This window comes from Ambystoma mexicanum, chromosome 3q (genome assembly GCF_040938575.1).
Source record: "Ambystoma mexicanum isolate Mex_15411 chromosome 3q, UKY_AmexF1_1, whole genome shotgun sequence".
NCBI classification, from domain to species: Eukaryota; Metazoa; Chordata; class Amphibia; order Caudata; family Ambystomatidae; genus Ambystoma; species Ambystoma mexicanum.
In genome coordinates, this window is record NC_090926.1 from 152138572 (window position 1) to 152163153 (window position 24582).

The 24582-nt window shown below is 47.8% G+C and overlaps 1 protein-coding gene across 1 annotated transcript in view; it reads right to left on the bottom strand.

Annotated features, from left to right (window-relative positions):
* Positions 1-23784, bottom strand: part of METTL1 (methyltransferase 1, tRNA methylguanosine) — a 416530-nt gene extending 392746 nt beyond the window's left edge. The window contains exon 1 of the mRNA XM_069653356.1: positions 23554-23784. Coding sequence (XP_069509457.1) covers positions 23554-23633 — 80 coding nt within the window. The 5' untranslated portion in view covers positions 23634-23784. The remainder of the gene's footprint in view (positions 1-23553) is intronic.
* Positions 23785-24582: the final 798 nt, after the last annotated feature.

The following is a 24582-nucleotide window of genomic DNA, read 5'->3' on the forward strand; positions in this document are numbered from 1 at the left end:
TTCAAGCTTCCCTCCACTGCCTCCTCTACTTCCTCTCTCATTCCCGACTGTCTGACTGCTATCCAGGCACGGTGCACTGCTAATGAGCTCTGCCTTAATGCCAATAAGACTGAGATCCTTCTCATTGGGACCCTAGCTCACTCCTTCCCTTCTACACTCCAGCTGCCCTCCAGGGGTCCCCTCCCCTGACCCTCCTGCGAGGCAAAACATTGCCAACCAAGAAGGTCTACTTTCAGCTGCACCTCCTCAGAGGCATTCTCCCTTTCCTCACCTTCCCCCAGAAACTCAATGTCTCCAGAACTCTGGTCCTCTGCAGGCTGGTCTACTGCAAAAGCCTCTTCCTTAATCTGTCTAACTCCTACCTTTGCCCCCTCCAACTAATCCAGAATAGGACTCCAAGATTTATCCTTGCCATCTCTCCAGCCCTAAATTCTGTCAACTGGCTCCCGGTGGCTGCAAGTATCAAGTTCAAGACCATCGGCATCCTCCACAAGGCCTTCTGGGGCCTGGGACCCAGCTATATCCAACTCGCTCTGCCCAAATACCTCCCTTTTAGAGCCCTTCGGTCTTCTAGCTCCAACTCTCTGCAGATCAGGTGCTTCCCCCAAGCAGAGAGTGGAGGGGGGGGGGGGTAGATCTCTCTCCTCCGTAGGTGCCTCCCTGCCCCTCAGACTGGAGCCTGCTCTCCTTAAATTGCAGAAGCTTCTCAAGATGCTTCTTCCCTCTCTCCCCCTCCCCTGCTAATGTCCCCTCTTTTGACTGGCTGCCTGGTTCCTGCCGATTCTTACAGGGCACCAGGCCCTCTTCGACGAGGCGACCCCTGCACTTGGTCTTTAATCCCCCACCCCCTCCTGCACTTGCCCTTCCATGCTCCCTCCCCGTGTACTAGCATGGCTTGGGCCTGCTCCCCTTTGAGCCCTTCCAGTCCCGTCCCTCACACTTAACACGTGGACCTTCTTTCCCCTGCACTCTCAGCATTCCCCTTGCACTTGTCCACTGGGACTTCGCTTGGAACTCGCATAACCCATGGGCACTTCCACACTGACCAGCACTTCACCCCTCCCCTGGACTTCTTGTTACTGCACTTGCACAATCTGAATGACAAGGCCTAGTAGGACAGTTTTGTTTTTCTTCCTTGTTCCCACCTCCCTTGTCTTGTTGCCCCTTGAAACACCTTTTGCTGTATTGGCGCAATATAAATACCTAGTAAATAAATAAAATACAGGGTCTAAATCCGACCGGCACCCCTATACGATCTGTCTTCATGGGAGAATACATTAATTTTTAATGTACTTTAGGAAACGCATATAAAGCTTGAAACCATGGATTGTTACAATTAGGAAAGGTGTTTTCATCTGACTTAATCAGAAAATGCATCATTAGTAATTTGTTGAATCTCCCTTCTGGATTTCTTGTTTGGTCACCATTAAGAGGTAAATAATGATCAACAAGTATCTGCTATCTCGAACAATCAGTATCCCACGCAATTGTTTTTTGTAAAACTATTCCCCCACCTTTGTCAGCACTCTGACTGCAGTATATAATTTCTGTTCTCACAAAAAGGTCTTGGAGCCCCTCTACTGAGAACGAACACAGCCAAATGACCTGTTCTATGTGAAGGTGCCCACTCAGGAGGTTCTACAACCACGTTTTAGCTCACTGTGCCTTTCAGAGAGGAGAAATATCCCATTCGCAAATCAGTCTTTGTCCCACCCACAAGGGCAGTCCAGCACCGAAATACTAGGCAATTCACCTCTGAACAAGAGTAACAACAGCAACACCACACACGTGTTTCGGGCTAGTTGGGCTTCATCAGTGAGGTGAAGCTGTGCCTCTCTAAGCACAGTGAGCAAGGGGTCCACGTCTGGATTACCCTGGGTAACAAGTTCCTAAACATTTCCTGGGAGCCCCTCTACCAAGAACTAACACAGCCAAATAACCTGTTCTATGGGAAGGTGCCCACTCGGGAGCGTCTACAACTACCAATTTCTGTTGTTTGAGTGCAATGAGGGGGGATAGCTCAGGGGTAACGCATTTGTCTTGGAAGTAAGACAATGCAGCGCAACACAGGTTTGAATCCCGATCCCATGCTTGGAAATCTCTGGTATTAAGCGCGTTATAAAAGAACAATTATAATTATATGTTCTTCTCTAGATAGATTGGAATCTAGATCTGCCATTTTGTGAAACATAGGCCTCTCTCCCACTATCTAGGAGTCTCAAATGCAAATGTGTTTAGACCTGTCAGGAGTCTCAAATGTGAATTTGTTTAGATCTGCCTTTTGGTGGAACATACACCCTCCTCCCACTATCTAGGGGTCTCAATTGCAAATGTGTTTAGATCTGTCATGCTGTGAAACATAGGCCTCTCTCCCGCTATCTAGGAGTATCAAATCCAGGTGTGTTTAGATCTGCCATTTTGTGAAACAAGGGCCCCTCTCCCACTATCTAGGAGTCTCAAATGTGAATGTGTTTATAACTGCTATTCTATGAAACATAGGTCTTTCCCGCTGTCAGGTAATCTCTAGTTGAATTGCGTAGTTCTCACGTCTGCCACACTGTGAAGCCTAGGCCTTCTCCAACTCTCTAGAAATCACAAATCTAGGCACGGTCCGATTACTGCCTACCATCCTGTTGGGCTTAAACCTCCAGATACAACCATATAAGATCCCATAACTCTAAAGGTATTATCCCTCCATAAACCACTCTGTGGATCCTAGACTTAAGTACCCAGATCTAGTGCTGTATGCTAGTGGAGGTGCAACTCTCCTCAGAAACATTTCTGACACATTTCTTCCCCATTAGACACACACCGATCAAAGCAGAGCAGCACAATGGCGCACCAGTAGGCCCGATGAGACCAAACACAGCAGAACTCCACCGCCACCATCACACAGCCCATCACCCCATCCCTGCACCTCATCAACCTGCAACCTTCAGTCCTCACTTATTCCTCCTCCTCACCAGACCAACCCCATTCACCCATCACCCTGACCCACTATTCACCCGCGTGGATCCCGCTCAACTAAGAATGGAGAGATGGAGCAGAGAACATTGTCTCCCAGAACATACCGGACCGCACAACGAGCCATATAAAACAACCATCACACACCAGCCCTGCCACCAACGCACCATCTACTCACACCCTCTCCGAACAACATAGCACCTCCAACTCACGCTTCACTTCCGCTTCCCCAGCTTTAGCGCAGCAAGAGCAGCTCTGGCCAAAACCCCAAGCTCCACAGCCCCCCACCCTCTCACCCACACCCCTTGGACTGTCCAAAAGTCAGGGAAAGGCCCAGATCAAAAGGTACTTTATGCCCCTCCTAGCATCACCCATCCTCCAGCACAGATCTCAAACATTGACATCACACTATAGGACCCAAACCTCCCCACCCAATCTGGTCCTAGCCCTATTCCCCTCATCTCCCATTGCATTTGATCCGTTTTCTCCACAATCCACCTCCCCCTCAACCTGCTCCACCCTCCTCTGTGCCCCCCTTCACTCCAGCCCTCCCTACCACTCACAACCCTACCAGCCCAGCACCCACAAGGACACCCCACCAACCATCCTGCATACTCATCAACGTCAGGTCAGTATCCAAAAATAAATTCCACATCTTTGACCTCATCACAGAAGAAAACCCAGACATCCTTTTTCATTATTGAGACCTGGTTTGCTGACGATTACGAGCCCATCGCGCACAAGGCCTTTCCACCCGGCTACAACCTGAACAGATCGCGCGCAGAGGGAGGGCTTGTGATACTACAAAAACACCAATTCCCATTAATAATTAAGGACACATCAACCAACACCACAGACTGCAAATCCCTCATGGTTAAACTGCAACTCACTCTCCACCTCCCACAACTTCCTACTCATCTATAGACACCCCGGGCTACAACAAAAACTTTGTAGACACAATTGGTAAAGCACTGGTCACCAACCTCATCCAACACTTACCATTTTAGGGAATTTCAACATATGGTTCGACTCACCCTCAAACCCTATAACCCGATCACTCACAGACAATCTAGAATCACTCAACCTGACACAATACATCTCCACAACCACCCACACCGGAGGTCACACCCTTGATGCAATCTTCAGCACTACAAACATATCTACCCAGCCACCCCGCCCGCTATCATGGCCAGATCACTCAGCAATTTACTTATCCATACCACTGAGGCACAACGCTGGCGGTCAAGGCCACACACAACCACCACAAACCACCTCCGCTATGGAATAAAGTCATAATCACCCCAGATCTAGCACACTCACTCCTCAACTCTCTCCACACACTTTCTCTACAGGAAGGACCTCCAGCGATCAAAACCTTCCGCCTCTGGATTATAAACGCCCTCACACCACTCACTCCAACAAAAAGGACCACTCAGAGATCAGGACCAACACCAAGGTGGTTAACTGCCAAACTCAAATCACTAAAAACCCTCACGCACCGTCTGGAACGGACCTGGAGAACCGACCCTACAACACAGAACAAAACCGCCCTAGCAAGAACAACCAGATCATACAGACTGACTTATGACTGCACTTCCACAATGTCGCTATTGACAGACACTCCGCCATCATCTCTAAATTGGAACACATGCCCCCGCCACCCACCCGCCCACAGACAGACCTTCTCCAAAACCCTGCCTCGATACAAATCTTTGACTCTTTCTCTCCCATCCCACACCTGGAATTCCACTCACTCGTAGCAGATAGCTACCCTTCCGGCTCCCCCGAGGACGCCTCCCCACCCCCACTCCTCAAAAACATCCTAGGATCTACCTGTGCAGTTAGTATCGCACGCTGAATCCTCAACCACTCACTCACTTCAGGATCCTTCCCGGAAGCCCTAAAAACCTCCTACATCAAACCCATCCTCAAAAAACCGACACTCGACCTACTCCTCCGCCAGAACTACCAGCTAATCACCAACACACGATTCATCACCAAACTCATGGACTGTGCAGCATACAAGCAGCTTGGCCTCTTCACTGAAGGCAACACCCTCCTAGACCCTGCACAAATGGGCTTCAGGCCACTCAGAGTAACGGAATCCTCCTAGTATCCGTCTGGGACGACCTAAACAGCCGACGCAGAAGGCTGCACTCTACTCATCCTACTGGACCTCTACGGAGCCTTCGATACCATCCATCACACTATCCTCATGGATACTCAGCTCACAAATCATGCACCTCCACCAGTTCACATCCACTTCACGACCAGTAAGGAAATGTGTGCCACAAGGAGCATCCCCATCTCACCTAATATTGAAATTCTACCTAAAACCCCTGTCCGCAATCATCCGGTCATACAATCCTTAAAATCCCAAAATGTCAAGGCTCTGGCAGTCCGGACCTGTCGTCATGCCTCTCGGATATTGACCACTGGATGACGACCAACCTCCTCATCCTCAACCCTGGGAAAACTGAAATCCTAGTTTGTGGGAAAACAGCCCACCTTCCCCAACTGATTACGTGGCCTCAATCCCTAGGACAAGCACTGGCAACTTCGAAAGTGGTAAGAAACCTTGGATCAACATTGGACACAGACCTATCCCTCACCCAACACACCACCTCCATATCCAAAACATGCTTCTTCAATCTACGGATTCTCAGACATATTTTCCCTTACCTCACCTATGCTGCCGCTTTTCGGCCATCAACCAATAACCCACCTGCACTGCCTCCCTGGCAACCCCTGCACTTGGGGACCGTTTTTCTGTATCCCTTCAGTCCCCCTACCAGCATTTACGTCTGCACTTCTTCGCACTTGCCTCTAGCTGGCTGTTTTATGTGTCTTATTATTCCACTTCCCATGTACTGCACTTTCCCCTCTCCACTCCCCCTGCGCACTTTCCGCGTTATAAATGCCATATCATATCATAACTCCATTATCCTGTCCAGCCTTAACTCTCCGCCTTCATCTCCAAGCTCTCTATCCTCCCCAATCTGGATTTCGCCCTAACCACGCCCTAACCACTCCACTGAAACCGCTCTCACCTCAGTTCTCAACTCCCTCCTTTCTGCTCGCTACTCTGAACACTCATCGATTCTCATTCTTCTTGACCTCTACAGCCTTTGACACCGTAGATCACCCTCTACTTCTCGACTCGCTCTCTTCCTTTGGCCTCAAAGACTCCATCCTTAAATGGTTTAGATCCTACCTTTCCAATCGTACCTTTGCAGTTTCCTGGGGAGGCAGCACTTCCCCTACCTACTCACTAAACTATCCGTGCTCGGCCCTTTTCTCTTCTCACTTTATACTTCTCTCCTAGCTCCTATCATCTCTTCCTTTGGTATCTCTCACCACTTCTACGTTGATGGCACCCAGCTATTCCTCTCTTTCTCTTCCTTTACCCCTGACATCCATCTCAAGCCCTCTTCCTGCCTCTCTGCTATTAAATCCTGGATGTCCTCTCACTTTCTTACCCTAAATACTGACAAAACCGAAGTCTTATTCTTTCCCACTAACACCCTACCATCCACCTCCCCACCTCCCCACCTCCCTCCATCCTCTTTCCTCCTTCCCAGCTACCCACCCATGTCCCCTCACACCCGCAATCTTGGCCTACACTTCGACTGTAACCTCTCCTTCACTCACCATATCTCTCTCACCTCCCATGCCTGTCGCTTCCATCTCTATAACAGCTGCAAAATCCGACCCTTCCTCACCTTTCACGCCACTAAGCTCCTAATTTCCTCTCTAATCTTCTCTAGACTTTTCTATTGCTCTGCTCTCCACTTCAGTCTCCCTTCCTCACATCTAACCCCCCTTAAATCCATCTACCACTCTGCCATCCGTTCTCTCTGCCTTCTCTTCCCTCACTATTCCATCTCCTTTTCACTCATCTCACTGTGCTGGCTGTCCTTTCATTCCCAACTTAAATTCAACTTCCTCTGTCTTGTCTCTAAATCTCTCTATGGTCTCGCTCCACCCTACCTTTCCTCTCTCCTCTCTTTCTACTCTCCCTCTCGCCCACTTCGCTCTGCTGATCATTTCCTACTCTCTGTTCCACCTGCACCCTGAGCTCCATCCCGCTTCCGTTTCTTCCAACTTCTTGCTCCTTTTCACTGGAACCGTCTCCCTCCATCCGCTCCACCAGCTCTTACTCCTCCTTCTGCTCCTCTTTAAAACCCTACCTTCTTCAAACTCCAACCTGACACCTCTCTACTGTTCTCTCTCACAACTACCCTACTGCACAAGTTCCCTCATGTTTCTCATGGTAAATTGTTCTCTATATTGTTGTCTGTTATTTGATTCATGTTTTGTTATGCAATGCTTGTAATGTATTCACTGTTGCTTATGTAAAGCGCCTTGGCTTAAAGCGCTATATAAAATTTAATAAATACAAAAATACAAATAAATACAAATACAAATACAAATTGCCTCTACCTAGGTGCTCCAGCGTTTCAACTCCAAAGAATCCAAAACACAGGCTGCACGCCTGGTCATTAACCTATCCAGTCTCGGGAGGATAGCTCAGGGGCAACACGTTCACCTTCAACGCGGTGCAACACAGGTTCGATCCCTGGGTTCGCGCTTAGAAACTTCTGGGTATTAAGCGCGTTCCTAAATAACCAATTACATTTACATTTACCCCCCAGAGAACACATCAGCCCCACACTAAAAGTCCTACATTGGCTCCCGATTGGTCAACGCACTACCTTTAAAGCCATGTGCATCACCCACCATGCCAAAATCCTGCCCTACCAGCCCTCAAGGAACCTCAGATCTCGCACTGCATATCGCATAGTGGTCCCACCTCACAACTCCTGCAGGCTGGGCGGGTCCTCGTTCTCTGTCCAAGCACCAGTTATCTGGAACTCCCTAGCCCTACCCCTACACATTCACAACACTGAAAATCACCTGAAATTCAGAAAGGCCCTGAAAGCCTGGCATTTCCAAACTTCCCCTTTAACTCCTCCCCCTCTCTAAACTACACTGCTGAACCCAACATCCCTGAACCCAACATCACTATACACCAATCACAGACCTGATGCCGGCAGCATTTGCAGCGGCTCACCTAGACAAACTGTCGCCCAATGCACTCCCACCCGATAAATACTGCATGAAAGCCAGCAGCATTCACTGAGGCACACCGCAATAAACCTTACTCCACATCCAACTACAACACAAACAATGGCAGCATTTGCATCGGCTCACCTTGACAAATTATCGCCCCATGCGCAACACCCCTCCTACCTAACAAATACACCAGGGAAGCCAGCAGCTTTTGCTGTGACACACTGCAATAAACCTCACTTGCCCTCACCACTCAACTTTTGCACCAGAGAACAGAAATAATGAGACCATGCCGTCCACACTGGGCAAAGGACGCTGCAGCCGAACTACATTGAAGCATATGGTACGTATACCTTTAAGCACATCTGTGGACACAGGCACGGCCAAACATCCATGCACTGTAGAATGCAGCTATGGCTATTACCATCTGGGCTAGCAGCGCACATAGCCATCCACAATGAAACACCTGACATACCTCAACACCTCTGCCACTAGCATACAGCGACTACCAAATAAAAATGAAATTCATTATAGCTGGCCACACACCAAATCTTCAACAATAGCAGTCTATCTCCAACCACCAACAGTGCCTACCCACATGCCTGACCTTTGGGCTGCTTAGTGGAGCCTAGCCAGCAACCTAACTTCTAAGCCGGCGAAAATGCACACCAGCATCTCTTAATCTAAAACTCTTAGAACCTCCACCACATTGACTACGGTCACCGAGGGCGTTCTAACCACAAAGCGCATTGAGCCCTACAAATGGTGAAAGGGTGCTATATAAATAACACAATACAATACTAATCAATACTTTTTTTGTAGACCATTTAGAACGATTGCTTCAAAAGTTCATAGGCAGGTTTGTATTGTTTGGCATAAACTCCAATTGGTCTTTATATGGATTAATTTTCTCCAAAATACATAATGAATCTCATCTTCCTTAAAAATTGCCTAACTTCTGTTTCCTACTGTAACCTAGATGGCATTTTGATGGGAACAAAAAACGTTCTTTATTAAATACACTAACCAAAGGTGCAGCTAATGTTGGGAGACGCCAGACTAAACAATCAAAATCAGATGTTACTTGATCTATTGTGTGTACGATCGTCGTCTTTTCAAATTTCTTTTTTAAAAAAGACCCATTGTTGTGTTTTTTATATTCTATCCCTTCATTTAATAGTTGTTGAAATTGCTTATCTCTTACAGGTCGAGGGTGTATATTGGTGAACACCTACGGCCCTAATGTCGATACCCCTGAATTCTATAATAAAATATCCTCCATATAACATAACATACTAATACTAACGGGATTTGTGGGGATCCATATAGGTTTTGGGGGGGACATCAATCTCATACACAACAACACAGATAGGTCTGGTGCGGCACCTAGGGCCCATTCAAGGGCGGCTGGACGCCTGCTGACATGCATGACCTCCCTTGGGTTGCAAGATATATGGAGGACTGTTCATCCTCAGTCACGTGAGTACACCTTCTACTCTTCTGTCCATGATAGCTCCTCCAGATTAGACATGTTTCTGGCCTCTGGCGACCATATTGGTAAGGTCACAGATACCCATATACTGAGTCGTACCTTCTCCGACCATACACCGATGACGCTGAGATTGGAGCTCACAACCCCCTGCCCCAACGCAATGCTTGGCGCTTCAAATCTGAAGCACTACTTGACGTAGTGTTTAAGGCCGAGATCCTTATTGACATCCGGACTTTCTTCGAATGCAACCCACATCAGGACACCACTTTTGAGGTCCGCTGGGAGGCATTTAAGGTTTCTATCAGAGGCATGGCCATCTCTCACGAAGCGGGTGTCTTAAAAACCATCAGGAATGATCTACAGCGCTCTGAGGCTCGCCTCAAGGCGCTGGAGCTAGAGTGCGCCACAAATGCGCCACCATCCAAATTGGTTCAAATTCGGATGGAACTGGAAACATTCGAATCCCATGTTATGCGCGAAATAAAGTACCTGTTGCGGCAAGGAGATATGGAAAGGGTGAACGCCCCGGTAGAACACTAGCCAGGTTAATCATAGCAGAAGGGGGTAGAACGCACATAGAATGTATCAAAGACCCGCAGGGGGTTCCGCAGTGGTCAGACCAACAGATACTCTTGACTTTCTCACAATTTTATACTGATACACTCCATGACAGGAACATAATACACAAGATATCCTGGATTTGCTAGATCAAATCCCCATGACTATTATATCCCAATCCAACCGTGAACAGCTAGACGCCCCTATAACACTGGAAGAGATAGTCAAAGCTGTAACTGACCTCCCCCGATGCAAAGCTCCGGGCCTGGATGGGCTCACCTCGGAGTTTTATCAGCAGCACGTTGCCATCCTAGCACCCAGACTACTGGCGGTCTGGTCTGAGGCGATTCATGAGTCCATTATCCCCCCATCAATGCGCAAAGCAACTACAACAGTTCTACTGAAGCCTGGCAAGCCCAGCGACGACTGTGGATCCTACAGGCCCCCGTCACTTATGAACCTGGACACGATGATACTTGCCAAGACCCTGGCGAATAGATTTCTCCCTATTATGCCGTACCTCGTCCACGACGACCAAAACGGCACGATCTACGGCTCTAAACATTAGGAGGCTCTTCAATGTCCTCTCAAGGATAGATCAGGGCATGGAGGCAGCCTCGATCACACTCTGTGCACAAAAGGCCTTCAACATGGTCTTGTGGCAATATATGTGGGCAGTCCTGGAGAAAATGGGGCTATCCATTACGTTAGGGTATTATATACCTGCCCCATTGCTAGAGTCTTGGTCAATTCCTTGGCTTCACATTCATTCGAATTACGCAGAGGCACACGCCAGGGTTGTCCCTTTTCCCCTATTCTTTTTGCCCTGGTCATTGAGCCAATGGCAGACTATGTCCGGGCACGACATTCTCATAGGGGCCTACGCCTGGCAGACTCATGAAATAATATCGCTATATGCGGATGATGTTCTCTTGTATGTCAAAACCCTGTCTACACATTTGTGCCCCATATTGAGAGACATAATCAAAGTGGGCACCTTTTCTGGCTTTACCATTAATTACACAAAATCAGAGATATTCCCCCTCACCACTGCTACCCAACAACCGACTTGTGAGTACCCCCTTTGATGGTCACCCGGCGGTGTCAGATACCTAGGAGTCCAGGTAACACTATCCAGATCTACTTTAATTTCTGACAACTACACTGCCGGAGCAAAACACTTTAAAGCCAAAATCACCAAGTGGAGCGCCTTACCACTCTCCTTAGCTGGTAGACTCTCCTTGATTAAGATGGTCCTTGTCCCCAAGCTCTTATACATATTTTGAAATGTGCCAATCTGGCCGGGGCAAATACTTTAAGGAACTACACACTATGAGCTCACGATTCTTGTGGCATGACGGAGCGGTTCGCAAGAAATGGCGACACATGACTCTACCCTATGAGAAAGGGGATTTTGCAGCTCCGGACCTGACCCTATACTGGATAGCAGCACAAGCCCAATTCGCCACATATTGGTATAAACATCCCACTGCTCCCCCTCATATTAAGCTTGAACAACTAGCCACGACTGAGGTCAACACCATGACCTTGATCCTCCAACATAAATACACAACTAGCGCCTCAGTCGATCCCGTCGCGTCTACTCTAATGGCCTGGCGACGCCTTCTTGACCATGCTTCTACAACCCGCCCATATTATAAATGGCTCCCCATATGGCGCTTCCCTGGCTAGTACCTACTCATGATAAACTCTCTCTGCACTGGTCTAACTTAGGGTACCATGCCCTAACACACTTGTTTCCGGAAGGGCAGTTCATCACTCCACAGACTTGGCGCCCTGGCCACACAGGCTCTGCCACGGAAATGCTGCAGTATGTAACATGTGGTCATCATTTCCAGAAGAACCCCAGGACACCCCTGAGCTACAGTATATTGCTAACTCCAGCAATAGTCGGGGAATAGTCTCTTCCCTATACATAATCCTCTTAAAGCTCCCGGATGGGATCCCAAACGCCCGGAATGCCTGGGCTAAGGAATTGGGTTTGGATATCACGGACGGCATGTGGAAAAAGATGTGCTCTCACACGCGTAGGGTCTCCTTAAGCCCTAGATATCGATGCATGCAATACAAACTGTTAAATAGAGTGTATTACACCCCATACAGATTGACACGGTTTTCTCGTGACCAGGTACAAGTCTGCTGGAGATGCTTGGGAGAGAACGCGGACCATGAGCATATGTTTTGGTTATGCCCGGCGCTGAATGCATTCTGGGGGGATATCTTTGGCGCACTTTCTGAAATTGTGGACATGACAATCAATTCTGATCCGATGGCTCTCTTGTTTTGTATTTGGAGGGGGGATGAAATCAAGAAGATGTCTAGATTTCTAAATGTGGGCAGTATGGTGGCCAAGAAATGTATATTGCAATGTTGGAAGCTCGCCCCAGACATGCGAAGAGGAATATATTGCCTCACTTCCTTTACAAGCTCACCCAAGGAACATTTGGACTGCCTTTTGCAGCTATCTTAATAGAGAAGTAGACAGAGACTCGACCCCAGCTGTATCCCCAGTTTCATGATCAAAAGTGTATTATTGCCGTGTATATTCATCCGAACTTGATGAAGTTGTTAGACATGGTTACCTGCGAATGTGCTATACTCAAGTTGTTAGTAGAAATGTTTAAATGTTCAGTATTTGTAACTGACTGCCGCTGCCAATAAAATAAAAGTTTTTAAAAAAGAAATTGCTTAGCTCTCCCTGTCCACTTAAACTGCCTCTTCCTAAAAACTGAACCCTTTTTATGTTAGAATTACCTTCATGATAGTTTGTATTTGGTTGTTCTTCAAAGTCCTCATCTGAATTTGAGGACAGTCTCTGAAAAGCTCTGCATTTATTCTTTGGGGACTGCCTATTGCTTTCTGATGCTGTGTATTCCTCTTGACATAAGATAAGATTTTGAAGTTGGAGTATTTCACTCCCTATTTTTTAAAGTTGGGAGTAAAATTATATTTTAGGGAGTAAAAATGTAAGTCTAATTCCCGATGGGAGAATTTTAAAAATTAGAAAAAATATGTATTAACCGGAACATGGTAATGTTTTTGCAATAATTATTTATTTGCACCTAGTTATTCATGCACATTAAAAGATACATGTTTGCTTCTTCCAGTCAGGCAATGACAATAGTAGTTTCTTCTAGTGGCACTTCATTCACTGCTGGTCCAAACCCATCTATGGAGCTGTGGGTGAAAGCACAGGCACAAGGTTTGTACTCCCTTTGTTTATTTTTTTTAAGTATTTGCCTATTTTTAGGGAGTAAAAGTGGCCGATACACCCCTAATCTGTAAGGCTGACTGCATAGATTTTTTTTCAATGCATCTCCTACACTCCTCTATTTGTCAATAGACTAATTTATCTTTGACATCCTTAATTAAGGTGTCATTCAAAAACACTTGTTCTATTTCATTCAGGATCTTTTTGCTGTCTAATCATGCAGGTCACCTGTCACAACAACCGGAAGCAAACACCTGTACTGAAACATCCTTGCAGACAACATCAACGCATGTCTATAGCAGACTCGGACTACACAATTATTGCAAAATGTCTATACTCATCAATACTCACAAGAAAGTGTCAAGCCCTTCTTTCCATCTGCCAAACCCAGAAGGATGTAGTGGGCAAATGATGGACCTACTGGGGTAGAGTAGATGTTGATTCACCTTCAAAGGACAGCATGCTAGGTGGAGTATGTGTATCTCGTTGAAAGGGAGGAATGTTGCATAAAAAAGGTAGTTTAGTGAGCCACCAAGGGGCGTGCAGGCAATGGCAGCCTGAGTGCAAAGCTCCTGTCTCACCGGGCCATTAAGGGATCTGTGCCCCACCGAACTGAACCCCCGCCCCAAGAAGAATGGAGTGAATTGCCCTGGTGGGTAACACCCCCAGAACACCCAGGTGAAGAATCAGAGCGTGGGGCCCCCCACAAAGGGTAGAACAGAACGTGGTTGGTGACACAGAGTGGAAGGGAGGAGCCACCATACGAAAAACCCTGTGCACGCGGCTCCATATAGCGGTTGGGCTAAAGAGGATTGCAGGTACAGAGGGACTGTGGGGCTTTGTGCCCTATCCCATTGGAAGATGGAACAATGCTGGGCGCTCCTCCCCCCTGACCCCCTGAAGGCTCCGGAGGCGTGAGAAGACACTCAAGCAAGGAAGCACCTTCCTGGTGAGGGACAGCTCGGAAGAGGGAAATCGGAGGTGCGCAGTCAGACTGGCCAAGGTTAGTGTCGGCTTCCACTCCTTTGGCGGTGGCCGCCCCCCCTACTGTAAAAATCCAGCCCAGTCTGGCGGGGGAGCGCAGAACGGTGAGCCGGGGACCAGCAGGGGCCGTGAGCGCAAGTCTGCTGGTAGCAGCACGGTCCAGCCCCATTCCAGGGATAAACACATGGGAGAGAGGCCCGCGATGGGAAACATAAAAGTCAGAGCGTTGTTATACAGTGTTCGGTAGCGCTCTACGCACCCCCGAGAGAAGGCCAGGAAGGAGTCACAGTGAGCGATATCTCACAGGGGGAGGAGCTCCTCACTGGACAAGTTGGAAATACAGGTCCATGACCAAGGCATATCTGGACTCTTAGGTGGAAATGACCGCAGGCTGGGCAGTGATGGATTGAAATACAGGCAGAAACACAGCTAGCCGTCGCCGCTACGGCACGAAAGGGAAGCGGTATACTATCCTGCTCTTCACTAAAGGCACCCCTGATGTACAGAGAGGAGCCCACACCTACTGATTGAAGGATCACCAGTGTGTGTTGACCCCCTAGACCAACCCCAAAACAGGGTCATCCGACGTGGGTCACGCAAAGGCTGATCTCCGTGTGGATTTTAAAAGGATAGAGGTCAAGACAGTGGAGAGGAGCCAGTCAGGGTTCGACAGCAGAGGCCCGAGGGAGGTAAGGGTCCCCTTTTTAGGGGCATGTGCCCACCTCCTCTGGGTATTGGACGCTGTGGGAGCTGCGCCATTCAAACCCGGGTCAAGCCCATCCGCATCAGGGAATGGGGAAATGCGAAGGTCAGTGGTTATCTGGGCTGAAACCCCCTTCCAAAACGGCAGGGAGTGAAAAGAGGAAGCCCCATAGTCCCGGGGACAAGGTCCACTTACAGGACTATTGATAAGTGGACCACTTTCAGGGAAGTCCAACGGATACGGGGCCCAACAATGGCGTTTGAAGATCGGTGGTCCTAAATGCTCCCCCTGAAACATGTTGTGGCGCAAGGCCGTCCTCAGGGTGACTAGGAGCCCACAAAACGCAGGGTGAGGACCACTGTTATTGGCGCCATTGGAGGAGGAATGAGTTGACGGATATAGGGACCCTGGAGACAAAAGGAGAAAAAGTGACGCTTGGACACAGGCGGCCTCCAGGCCCGCAACGTACACTGTGCAAGTGTTGAGAACAGATGTAGCAGCCCTCGAGGCAATCTGAAGAAGTCTCCCCCCAGCAGGGAGGTGAGGGCCCCCGATCTCGGGGCAGGTGCCTGCCTCCCAGACCAGGGAACTGAAGGTAGTCTAGAGGTGTATGCCTCGAGGCAAGCATTGTCCTCCGGCGCCCACTGACCAAATGGGGGAACGTCCCCCAGAGGACCTACCGGGGGCAGGCGCATGGAGGCAAGGCTGAAGTTGGCCGCCTGTAAGTACACATCAAGTGATCCAGGAGTTCGGGAAATACTACAACCCAATATGGCCACCCACCAGAGGAATCTGCAGCAACTAAGAAGGATGTTGCTGCACACATGGAGGAAATATGAGGGCAGACATTGGGAACAGGGTGGACAGAATCACCCAACGAATAGACGAAATGGTGGAGAGACTCGGAGAAGTCGAGCACAATCAATCCCCTCTCGACACCATAGACACATATGGACATGCAGTTTACCGAAATTGAGAGAAACGAGGAAGAGGTCAGGATGAAGATGGATGATTTGGAAAATCGCGAGAAGCGTAATAACCTCAGGCTTTTTGGTATTCCAGATCGAGAGGGGGAGACGGAACTTGACCTGAAGAGAGCCTTACATGAGGGTACAAAACTGGACTTTGAGGATGACACCATTGACGAAGCCAAGATTAAGAGAATCCACCGTGCTGGTCGGGCTCCGGAGGGGCCAGAGGTCAGTCCTTGCCAAGTTCCATAACTATGCCGACAAAGTGAACATTCTTGAAAGAGTGAAGCGGAGTGGCCCGGTCACATATGGCACATCTAGCGTGATGATCTTTCAAGACCTGTCCTCCCTGACCTTAACCAAGTGGAGAATGTGCTCTCCCTTGACTAAATGGTTGAATGAGAAAGGAGTGCGGTACAGGTGGGGGGGTCCCGTTCTGCATCTCCTTCGAGTGGGACAGCCATACGCACAGGCTGATGACAGAGGAAGACATTAGAAAAGTCACAGGGAAGTTGCTGGGAGAAGCCGACACTTCGGAGAATCAGGGAGACAAGGCAGCTGGTGACAGGCAGTGACTTATCAAAGGATCTAGGAGAAGACGGATTCCGGGATCCAGGAAATATAGATAGTTGAACACGTCTCCCACAGCTGAGACTTGACACAGGATGAAATCATCATGGATGGGGTCTCGGGACCAGTGCGTTTCTCATTAAGGGGTACTGGGGTGGAGTATTGTCCGGCAGGTCACCGATCTGGCCTGCTAGTGTTTTGTGTGTGAGGAATGCAAGGGCTTCTGGTTGAAGGGAAGCCATGACCCAGAGCGGGTGGCTGGAGGGGGGGGATGGACTGAAGTAGACAGGACCAGGAGGTCTCACATTGGGACTTGGGAGGGTGATATATGATGAAGCTGGGGGGGGGGGGGGGCATTTGGAGGAGATGGTCGGGGGGGGCTCGAAAATACATTAGGTTTGATGTGAACGGGACCGGGAGGGAGCTGGTTCCAACCGGTGGTCCGTTTTACCGCTGTTGATGTTAACCAGGGGGATACGGACGCCGAGGAGGGGTGAGAAGGGGGTAGAGAGGGTATCTTAAAACGGGGGTAGGACAAGGATCTTCTCAAAAAAGTGTTTACCAGTTGCAGGAGAAAGGATGTATATGCAAGGGCTGCCCATAGTGACTAAAGGTCTGAGGATAAGAACGATGGGAGGATAGTTGTAGCGCAGGGAGACAAGGGAGAGGTTCTCTGTTGAATGTTAAGGATATGAACTTGCCCTCGAAGCAGTCACTGATGGCTAGGGAATTTCGCAGAGCTGGTTTTGATGTACTGTTCCTTCAAGAGACAAAATACACCAGAGGGGAAGAAAGGAGGTTCCCGGGTAGGGCACTCGGACAGGAATACTGGGGATCTAGTCCCCTTACAAAAGCAGGGGTTGGAATCCTTATTGCTAAAGGACGAAGGATGGAGGTCACAAGGTCTGGGCTGATGAATAGGGTGGGGCTCTCCTGATCTCTGGGACTATAAACAAGGTGGAGTTCACGTTTGCGACAATCTACAGTCCAAATCAGGGGCAGCAGAGGTATCTGCTGAAAACCCTCCCAAAGATAATGCTTGAAGCCATGGGCCATATAATTCTGGGTGGCGACCTCAATATGTGGCCATATTTTAGGGCCGCTAGACAAACCCGGGAGGGAGATATGGAAGAAGGGCCTCAGCCACTGTAAGGGTAGGTCTTGGGAATGTTGGAGGTCTATGGGCTACGGGACATATGGCGGCACCTACACCCAGAGGATATGGTGTATACCTTTTACTCTGCCCTCCACTGCACTTTTACCAGGAATGACTACATCTATACGTCAAGGGGTCTCTGGGAGGAGGCGCAGAATTCGGAGATCTCTCCAATTTCGTGGTCGGACCATGATTTGGTTTTGGTGGATCTTAATTGGCATGAGATGCAATGATTCCCTATCGAAAGACCTGGTGTTCCATGAGGAACTGTCCAAAGAAATTGCAGAATATTTCAAAGCAAATAATACAGGGGAGGTCTCCAGGAGAACCGTGTGGAACGCGGGGAAGGCGACATGGAGGGGGATCCTGATCAGGGAGGGGGCTCTGAAAAAACAAGAGCAGAAATTCATTGAAAACAAGTTACGGGCCGAAATTGCCCAACTAGACAGGAGGGTTAGGGTCACTGTCGAGGAGAGGGAAGAAAGGGTTTTGGTGGCGAGAAGGAAAAGGGAAGAATTGCGACTCCTTGAGGAAGGTCAGGTTACTAGAAAACTGCAGTTCATGAGACAAATGTTTTATGAGAAGGGAGATATGGCGGATACATTGTTAGCAGCAAGACTTAGGGGACAGAGAGCCGACAGGTGGATTAAGGCTATAGAGGGGGTGGGGAATATAGAGTCCTGAGGGGGGGGTATTTGAGAGGCGTTCGCGTCATTTTACGAGGACCTTTATAAAACAGGCGTCAACCCAGACACTGGAGGGACAATCCGGTACTTAGATGGAATTAGGATGCCCAGGTTCTCCCGGGAGAATGCCGAGGCACTGGAAGCCCCTATAACGGCTGCCGAAATAAGTAGTGCAGTGTCAAGGGTCCCCACAGGGAAGGCCCCGGGTGAGGACGGTTTTACTGTGGGCTTTTATAAGTCGTTCCTTACCCCCCCTAATTGTTTAAAGATATCCTGGAGATGGGGGAAGCTCCTGAGACTTCCCCCCCCCCCGAGCAATGCTCACGGTCATACCGAAGGAGGGCAGGACCCCCTAAAAGGCGTCCCATCTCGCTCATGAACATCGGTGCCAAAATGTATACCCAGGATCTGGCGGCAAGACTAAAGACGCATATGCCCCAATTGATTCACTCGGACCAAGTGGGCTTTATACGCGAACAGACACATTTGGGAAAACCCTGCATCTGATCCATGAAGCAAGGGACGTGAGGGTAGGGACCCAGTTCTTTTATCTGTGGATGCGGAAAAGACAGGGTTGAGTGGGCCTTTTCAAGGAGGTACTATGGGTCTGGATCCAAGGTTCAGGTGAGGCATTATGGCAGTCTATGGGTCCCCACAGGCATGCTTGGCGGTTAATGGAGGCTTCTCTTGATGGGTTGCTTTGAGCAGGGGTACGAGGCAGGGCTGCCCTCTATCCCCGATTTTATTTGCGCTTTCTTTAGAACCACTACCAGAAAGAATTAGGGATGACCCAGGAGTGGAGGGATTCACGGTGGGGGGGGGGCGGGTGGAGTGGAATATAAGGTTGGACAACAGCCAAAGAACTATGGAAGGCACAGGAAGAGGCCGTGTACATGCGTGTAATGTAGCTTTGCATCTCTACCCCACGTTAGACAACCAATGGTTTTCTGTTAATGTTTCTTTAAGCTGTAAAAACGGTTACCTAGGGGGTGGGGGAGGAGGGCAGCAAGGGGATGGGGCAAAGGGGGTTTCCTTGTTGATGTCTTTACAAATGTATTTTGTTCTTTGATTGTGAAAACCTGAAATAAAATTAAAAAATAAAAATAAAAAATAAGGTTTTTTAGTCTAGCTGATAGACAAAGCCATATTCCATTAGACATTGCTCTATCAGAAGGAGGTGCCTTAGAGTAAGGGGTTTCTGATGATGAAGGATTTAGTTCAACTGGATGTCTAGATCAGCTAGATCTTGTTGAAAGGAGATGGGGTCTAATGACTGGTAGTTTGGTCTACAATGGGGAGCTGGCTCAATTCACTAGCTCAATCAGAGAATGCATCTGTTGACCACAAATCCTCCTTCTACTAGAACTGCAAATGTTGAGAGCTAAGAGACACTTGGATTCCCTCTCATCTGGCATGAAAGCAAGGAGTTCCAATTCCCACACGTATTCTTCTTTATTACATTACTAGTTGGGCTACATCGATAAGGGAAGAGGTGCAGTCTGATTGATAATTTGCTGGTTTTGGAACCATGTGAGCACCATGTACCTCAATTTTAAATATCTGTATGGTTATGGAAATATTTAGCAAAGCAAGTAGGCTCTTCACATGACCCCATACCTGCCTACATTCCAAAATGAAAAACCTGGAGATCTTTGTCAAAGAAATGCCCCGCCCACTCGTTCACATGGCCACGCCCACACATTGCAATATATTTACGTTTGTACTATATGTGTTTAATAAACTTACAGGATTGTAATAAGCACGAAATGTGCAAAGCATATTAAAGGATCTATCACAAATATATATATATATATATATATATATATATATATATGAAATTTGAACGCGATTGTAAATTGAGTGCACTATCAACGTGATAATGAAATCACTCGAACACAACACAAAAGCTTATTTTTTTTTATCTGCATGTGGCACAGCACATGTTCGGCATAGTCGAGGCTGTAATGTGTGCCCTTCATTACAGTTATCTCGCTTTGAAGGCAAACATGAGTGCATTTCGGGGTCGGGGGGCAGCAACAAAACATTTACTCCAGTCAGACGTGATGTTAGGGGGGCCAGGAAAGAAACGTTTATTCCTGTCAAACGTTAAGAAGTGCCAAAGGACATGGTATTGCATGGCAGGATGGGGATCAAAGCACACACATCTAGTGGAGATGCAGAGAAAGCAGGAAAACCCAGAGACTCCATGCTCTTCCCCAGAGAAGAGAGTAAAAACCCAGAATCTCCGGGTTAAACCCGGTGGTTCGGCAGGTATGCATGACCCCTTCATCGTGTCCTGATTTCTGTTGCTCTGGACTAAATAATACCGCACACATATCATGCATGCTTAAGGTTACAAGATGACTATGCTAGTCATTCACCATAACCCTGTACATATGCCAACCTGGGTTTATAATCAGGAAATCAGGGACTACAAGTCCCACAATGCTAAATTTATATCCGGGCTGGACTAGCATTTCCAGAATGGAATGTTGGCATGTACGCCCCAGGTCTTAGATTTTATTTCTCTGTCAATTGGTTAATGGGAGCTGTCATTCAACTGTCAATAGTAAAACTAAACTAAAAGCAGACCCCGGGTTTTAGGGTGTCCTTCGTGCCAGGGAGTCATCTGGTAATCTTAACCCAAGAGTAACAGGTGGCTCCATGTCAACATTACATCAAAGCCCTGCAAAGTTCAAAATTGCTGGGAGCAATTTAGCTCCTGTTTCTAGCTGAGGAGAGCCTGGTTAGCGTGAAATCATCAGTTACTAAGAGTTACTTTTGACTCCCCGTGCCAATTGGAGTCATACATATGCTATATTAACTGTGTATGTTTGATATAATAAAGGACACATTTAAGGGCCATTTAAAGCAGAATGGATCCTAAATCATGGACAGAAATGTACTGTTTGCATCTCATGCACAATTTAGATTTGCCATGTGCTTCCACTGAGGTAGATCCTGCCCATCAGGTGATATCCAATACCCAGGAGCTGCTTTGAGCACCTACTCATCCAGGGGCAACGTGTTCGTCTTGGAAGCAAGCCAACATAGCGCAACACAGGTACGAACCCCAATCCCGTGCTTAGAAACCACTCATTGGTATTAAGCGTGTTGTAAATGTTAAAGGTATTTGTACCGCGCACCGTCACCAACGGAATAGGTCCCCAGACGCTCTGGCGGATCTGTAAACGATAAGGTGGGATGGGTTAGTAAGGTGAAGAGGGAGTAGGATAGTGAGAGGAGTGGTGTTCTGTTGGCAGCTTCAGCTCGATATACACCAGATACTGAGCTTTGGTGCAGGGATTGGATCGGTGTCAGTCCGCGTGTGCTGTTGCTCCGGCTTATGTGTTGTTGCAGTGTTGTGAAGTGCGTGTGGCTTGTGGTGCGAGAGATGGTTGTGTGAGTTTTTGAGTGAGATAAGTATGCAGAGTTTGAGGTTATATTGGTTAGTGGGTTACCTGACCTTTAGCATGCTAACAATCACAGTTTTCTATAAGTGTGGCACTTGTTGGCCTTCACAGTCTTATCTAAAAGCGGCGCAGGCTAATGTTCAGAGTTCTATCTAGGTGTGGCGTGCTAACATTTACAATCCTACCCAGGAGCGGCGCAGGCTGGTGTTTACAGTTCTAAGTGTGGCACATGCTAACCTTCAAGTTTCATATGGGCGCGGGCATGCTATCCTTCAATCAAAAACCTATCTAGATGCGATGCCGGCTAATGTTCACAATTCTAAGTGTGGACATGCTAATATTATGGCACTCTATGTCATTGGGAGGTAAGATAGAGTGGCAATGGTTTTCTGGAGTAGAGTAATTGCTCCACTCCCCACCCATGCCACACTCACAGTTTTTGTTGGTGTCTGGTGTCTGTTGACTGCTGGCTTCACTGGCTTCCCCTGCGGACACCTGCAGACACATCTTGGAGCCGCCAATGTTTGGAGCCGGCCTTGGGGTCCTTAGCCGCAAGGGCTACCCTGGGAGGGTTCATGATATTTGGCCAAGACACCAATCATGGTGCAGGGGGGGAGGAAGGGGGCTACAGCGCCGAGTGCACAAACGTTTCCATATTAAACACTTTTACAGTGTTTGGAAGCAATGAACAATTAAAATAAAACAAATCTCAATTTCGACCCCTATCCTGGGTTTAATTTCACCATCAAATGCATTCTGGGAATTGTAATCTTGGTTTACTTCAACGGAATACATTGTAAATTCAAAGAAGAGTCCAGGAGTTGAGCATTGTCTCCCTGGTGACATGGAGCCATGTTGTAACCTTACCGTAACTTTTCAGCATGTTACTAGGTGAAACGTGGTTGGCCAACATTCGCACGGGAGAGGTTAGGAATAGAGAGTTAACACTTGGCATATGATACAGGAAACTCACTCATACTGAGACCTGAATGTTTTCCACAATGATGTTCTTTGAGGACATCGTGCAATAAACCATTAGTTACTAAAGCACAAAAAGCTTATGATTTCTGCGTAATTAAAAAATATAATTCAGTGTGGCTGAGTAAAGAAGCATGAAAAGAAGAGTGGAACTATGTTCCCTGCTGGCCTTCCCCACTCCCCACAAACCCCATAGCCACGCACAATACAAACCCCCAAACACATGCGCCTGCTGTTTAAGGGATGTTCAGTGCAGTGCACTGAAGTGCAAGTTTCATCTGCTTCCTACGCTTTTATTTAAAAACGAAACCATTGTGGAACGGTTGCTTTTTAAAATAAAAGTATAGGAACTGTGAAACAATTAAAAAAAAGCAGAGGAGCACCGCTCCCGACCACTAACCATGCCCCATTCTATTCGGGAGATGTTAGTCAAGTCCTGGTTTTAAACTGCATTCTGGAACGTGTAGCCCGAATTTAAAGTGGTGTGCCAAGGACTACGAGCCCCAGAATGCAAATTTAAAACCTGGATTAGAATATCAAATGCCGAATGGAATAGGACACTTATGAAGAAGGGTTCTTGCCACCAGTATAGGACTTCATTTGTAAATGCAAACGCAAGTAGTCCGAAACACTTCGAAACGAGAGCAGGCCCCCAATTCTCGCCCACTTCATAGTGAAATTCGATAGTATGGGATACTGTCACTAAAGCTGTTGGAATACATTTCAATTCCCGAGCTTCTGTCAATAAAGTTATTTAAAAAAAAAACACTCACTAATCGAAGGTGTGATCTGCCATAGGGTTAGAATGAGCCCGTTGCCGATAATAACGCTTCTGAGGCAGAGAGACCGCCATTCTGCCCTTTATATTAAAAGCGGGGCCGCTGGCTCTTAGATTCAGAAGCTTTGTGGTTCTTGTACTTTCAAAGGGGCATAACAAACAGACAGAAAAGTGCAGAACGCATGATTCCACGGGTAGCTGTAAATCCCTATCTGAGAAACGGACCCTAGAACGTTACGTCTCATCACGTGAGATATACGTTATGTTCAAGCACAGCTCGTCCTAACCTAACTTCTCAGAGTACACGCGTGACGCACTACGTGCTCACTGCAGGAGCGGGAAAGGAAGAGTGAGCACCCGTGGTTGAGACTCACTTACGGCATTCTGAGTAATGCTGCTGAGTAGATTCCCAGGAGAAATTGATGTACACGTTTTGAGATTCGTAGCGCAGAAGGGCGGAATACTTATCACGTATATAAAATGGTGTTGCCAGGAATCAAATTTAGGAGGTAGGGTGACCAGATTTTCAAAACAAAAAACCGGGACAGCCAACAACATAAAAGAGGGACTACCCCATCGCAGCCCACCAATTACCGCCCCTCCCCCAACACGCCCCCACAACCATATTTCCAGCATGCTAAATCTGGGTCCAGGCAGGGATATATGTATATTAAAGTCCTTTATTAAGTATCATTCAAGGACAGCAGGTGCCCCTTCAAGAGGCAGGCTCCAACTGACCAACCTTAGAATACACAGTGAAACTAAACACTCTAAATAGAATTACATGACATCACACATAGCTCTCAACTCACACGCTTTTGGCGGGTGTCACCCGCCTTGTAAACAGCTGACTCACCCAAGTCTCCTGCACACCCATTCATTTCAATGGGCCCCTCACCCGCCAAAAATAAAATCGGGTGTTTTCACCCGCCTTTGCAACATAAATGGTTGAGAGCTATGCATCACAATGTTACTCTTTTTGCTGAAACGTATTATAATGTAAACGTGGCACAATAAATAACAC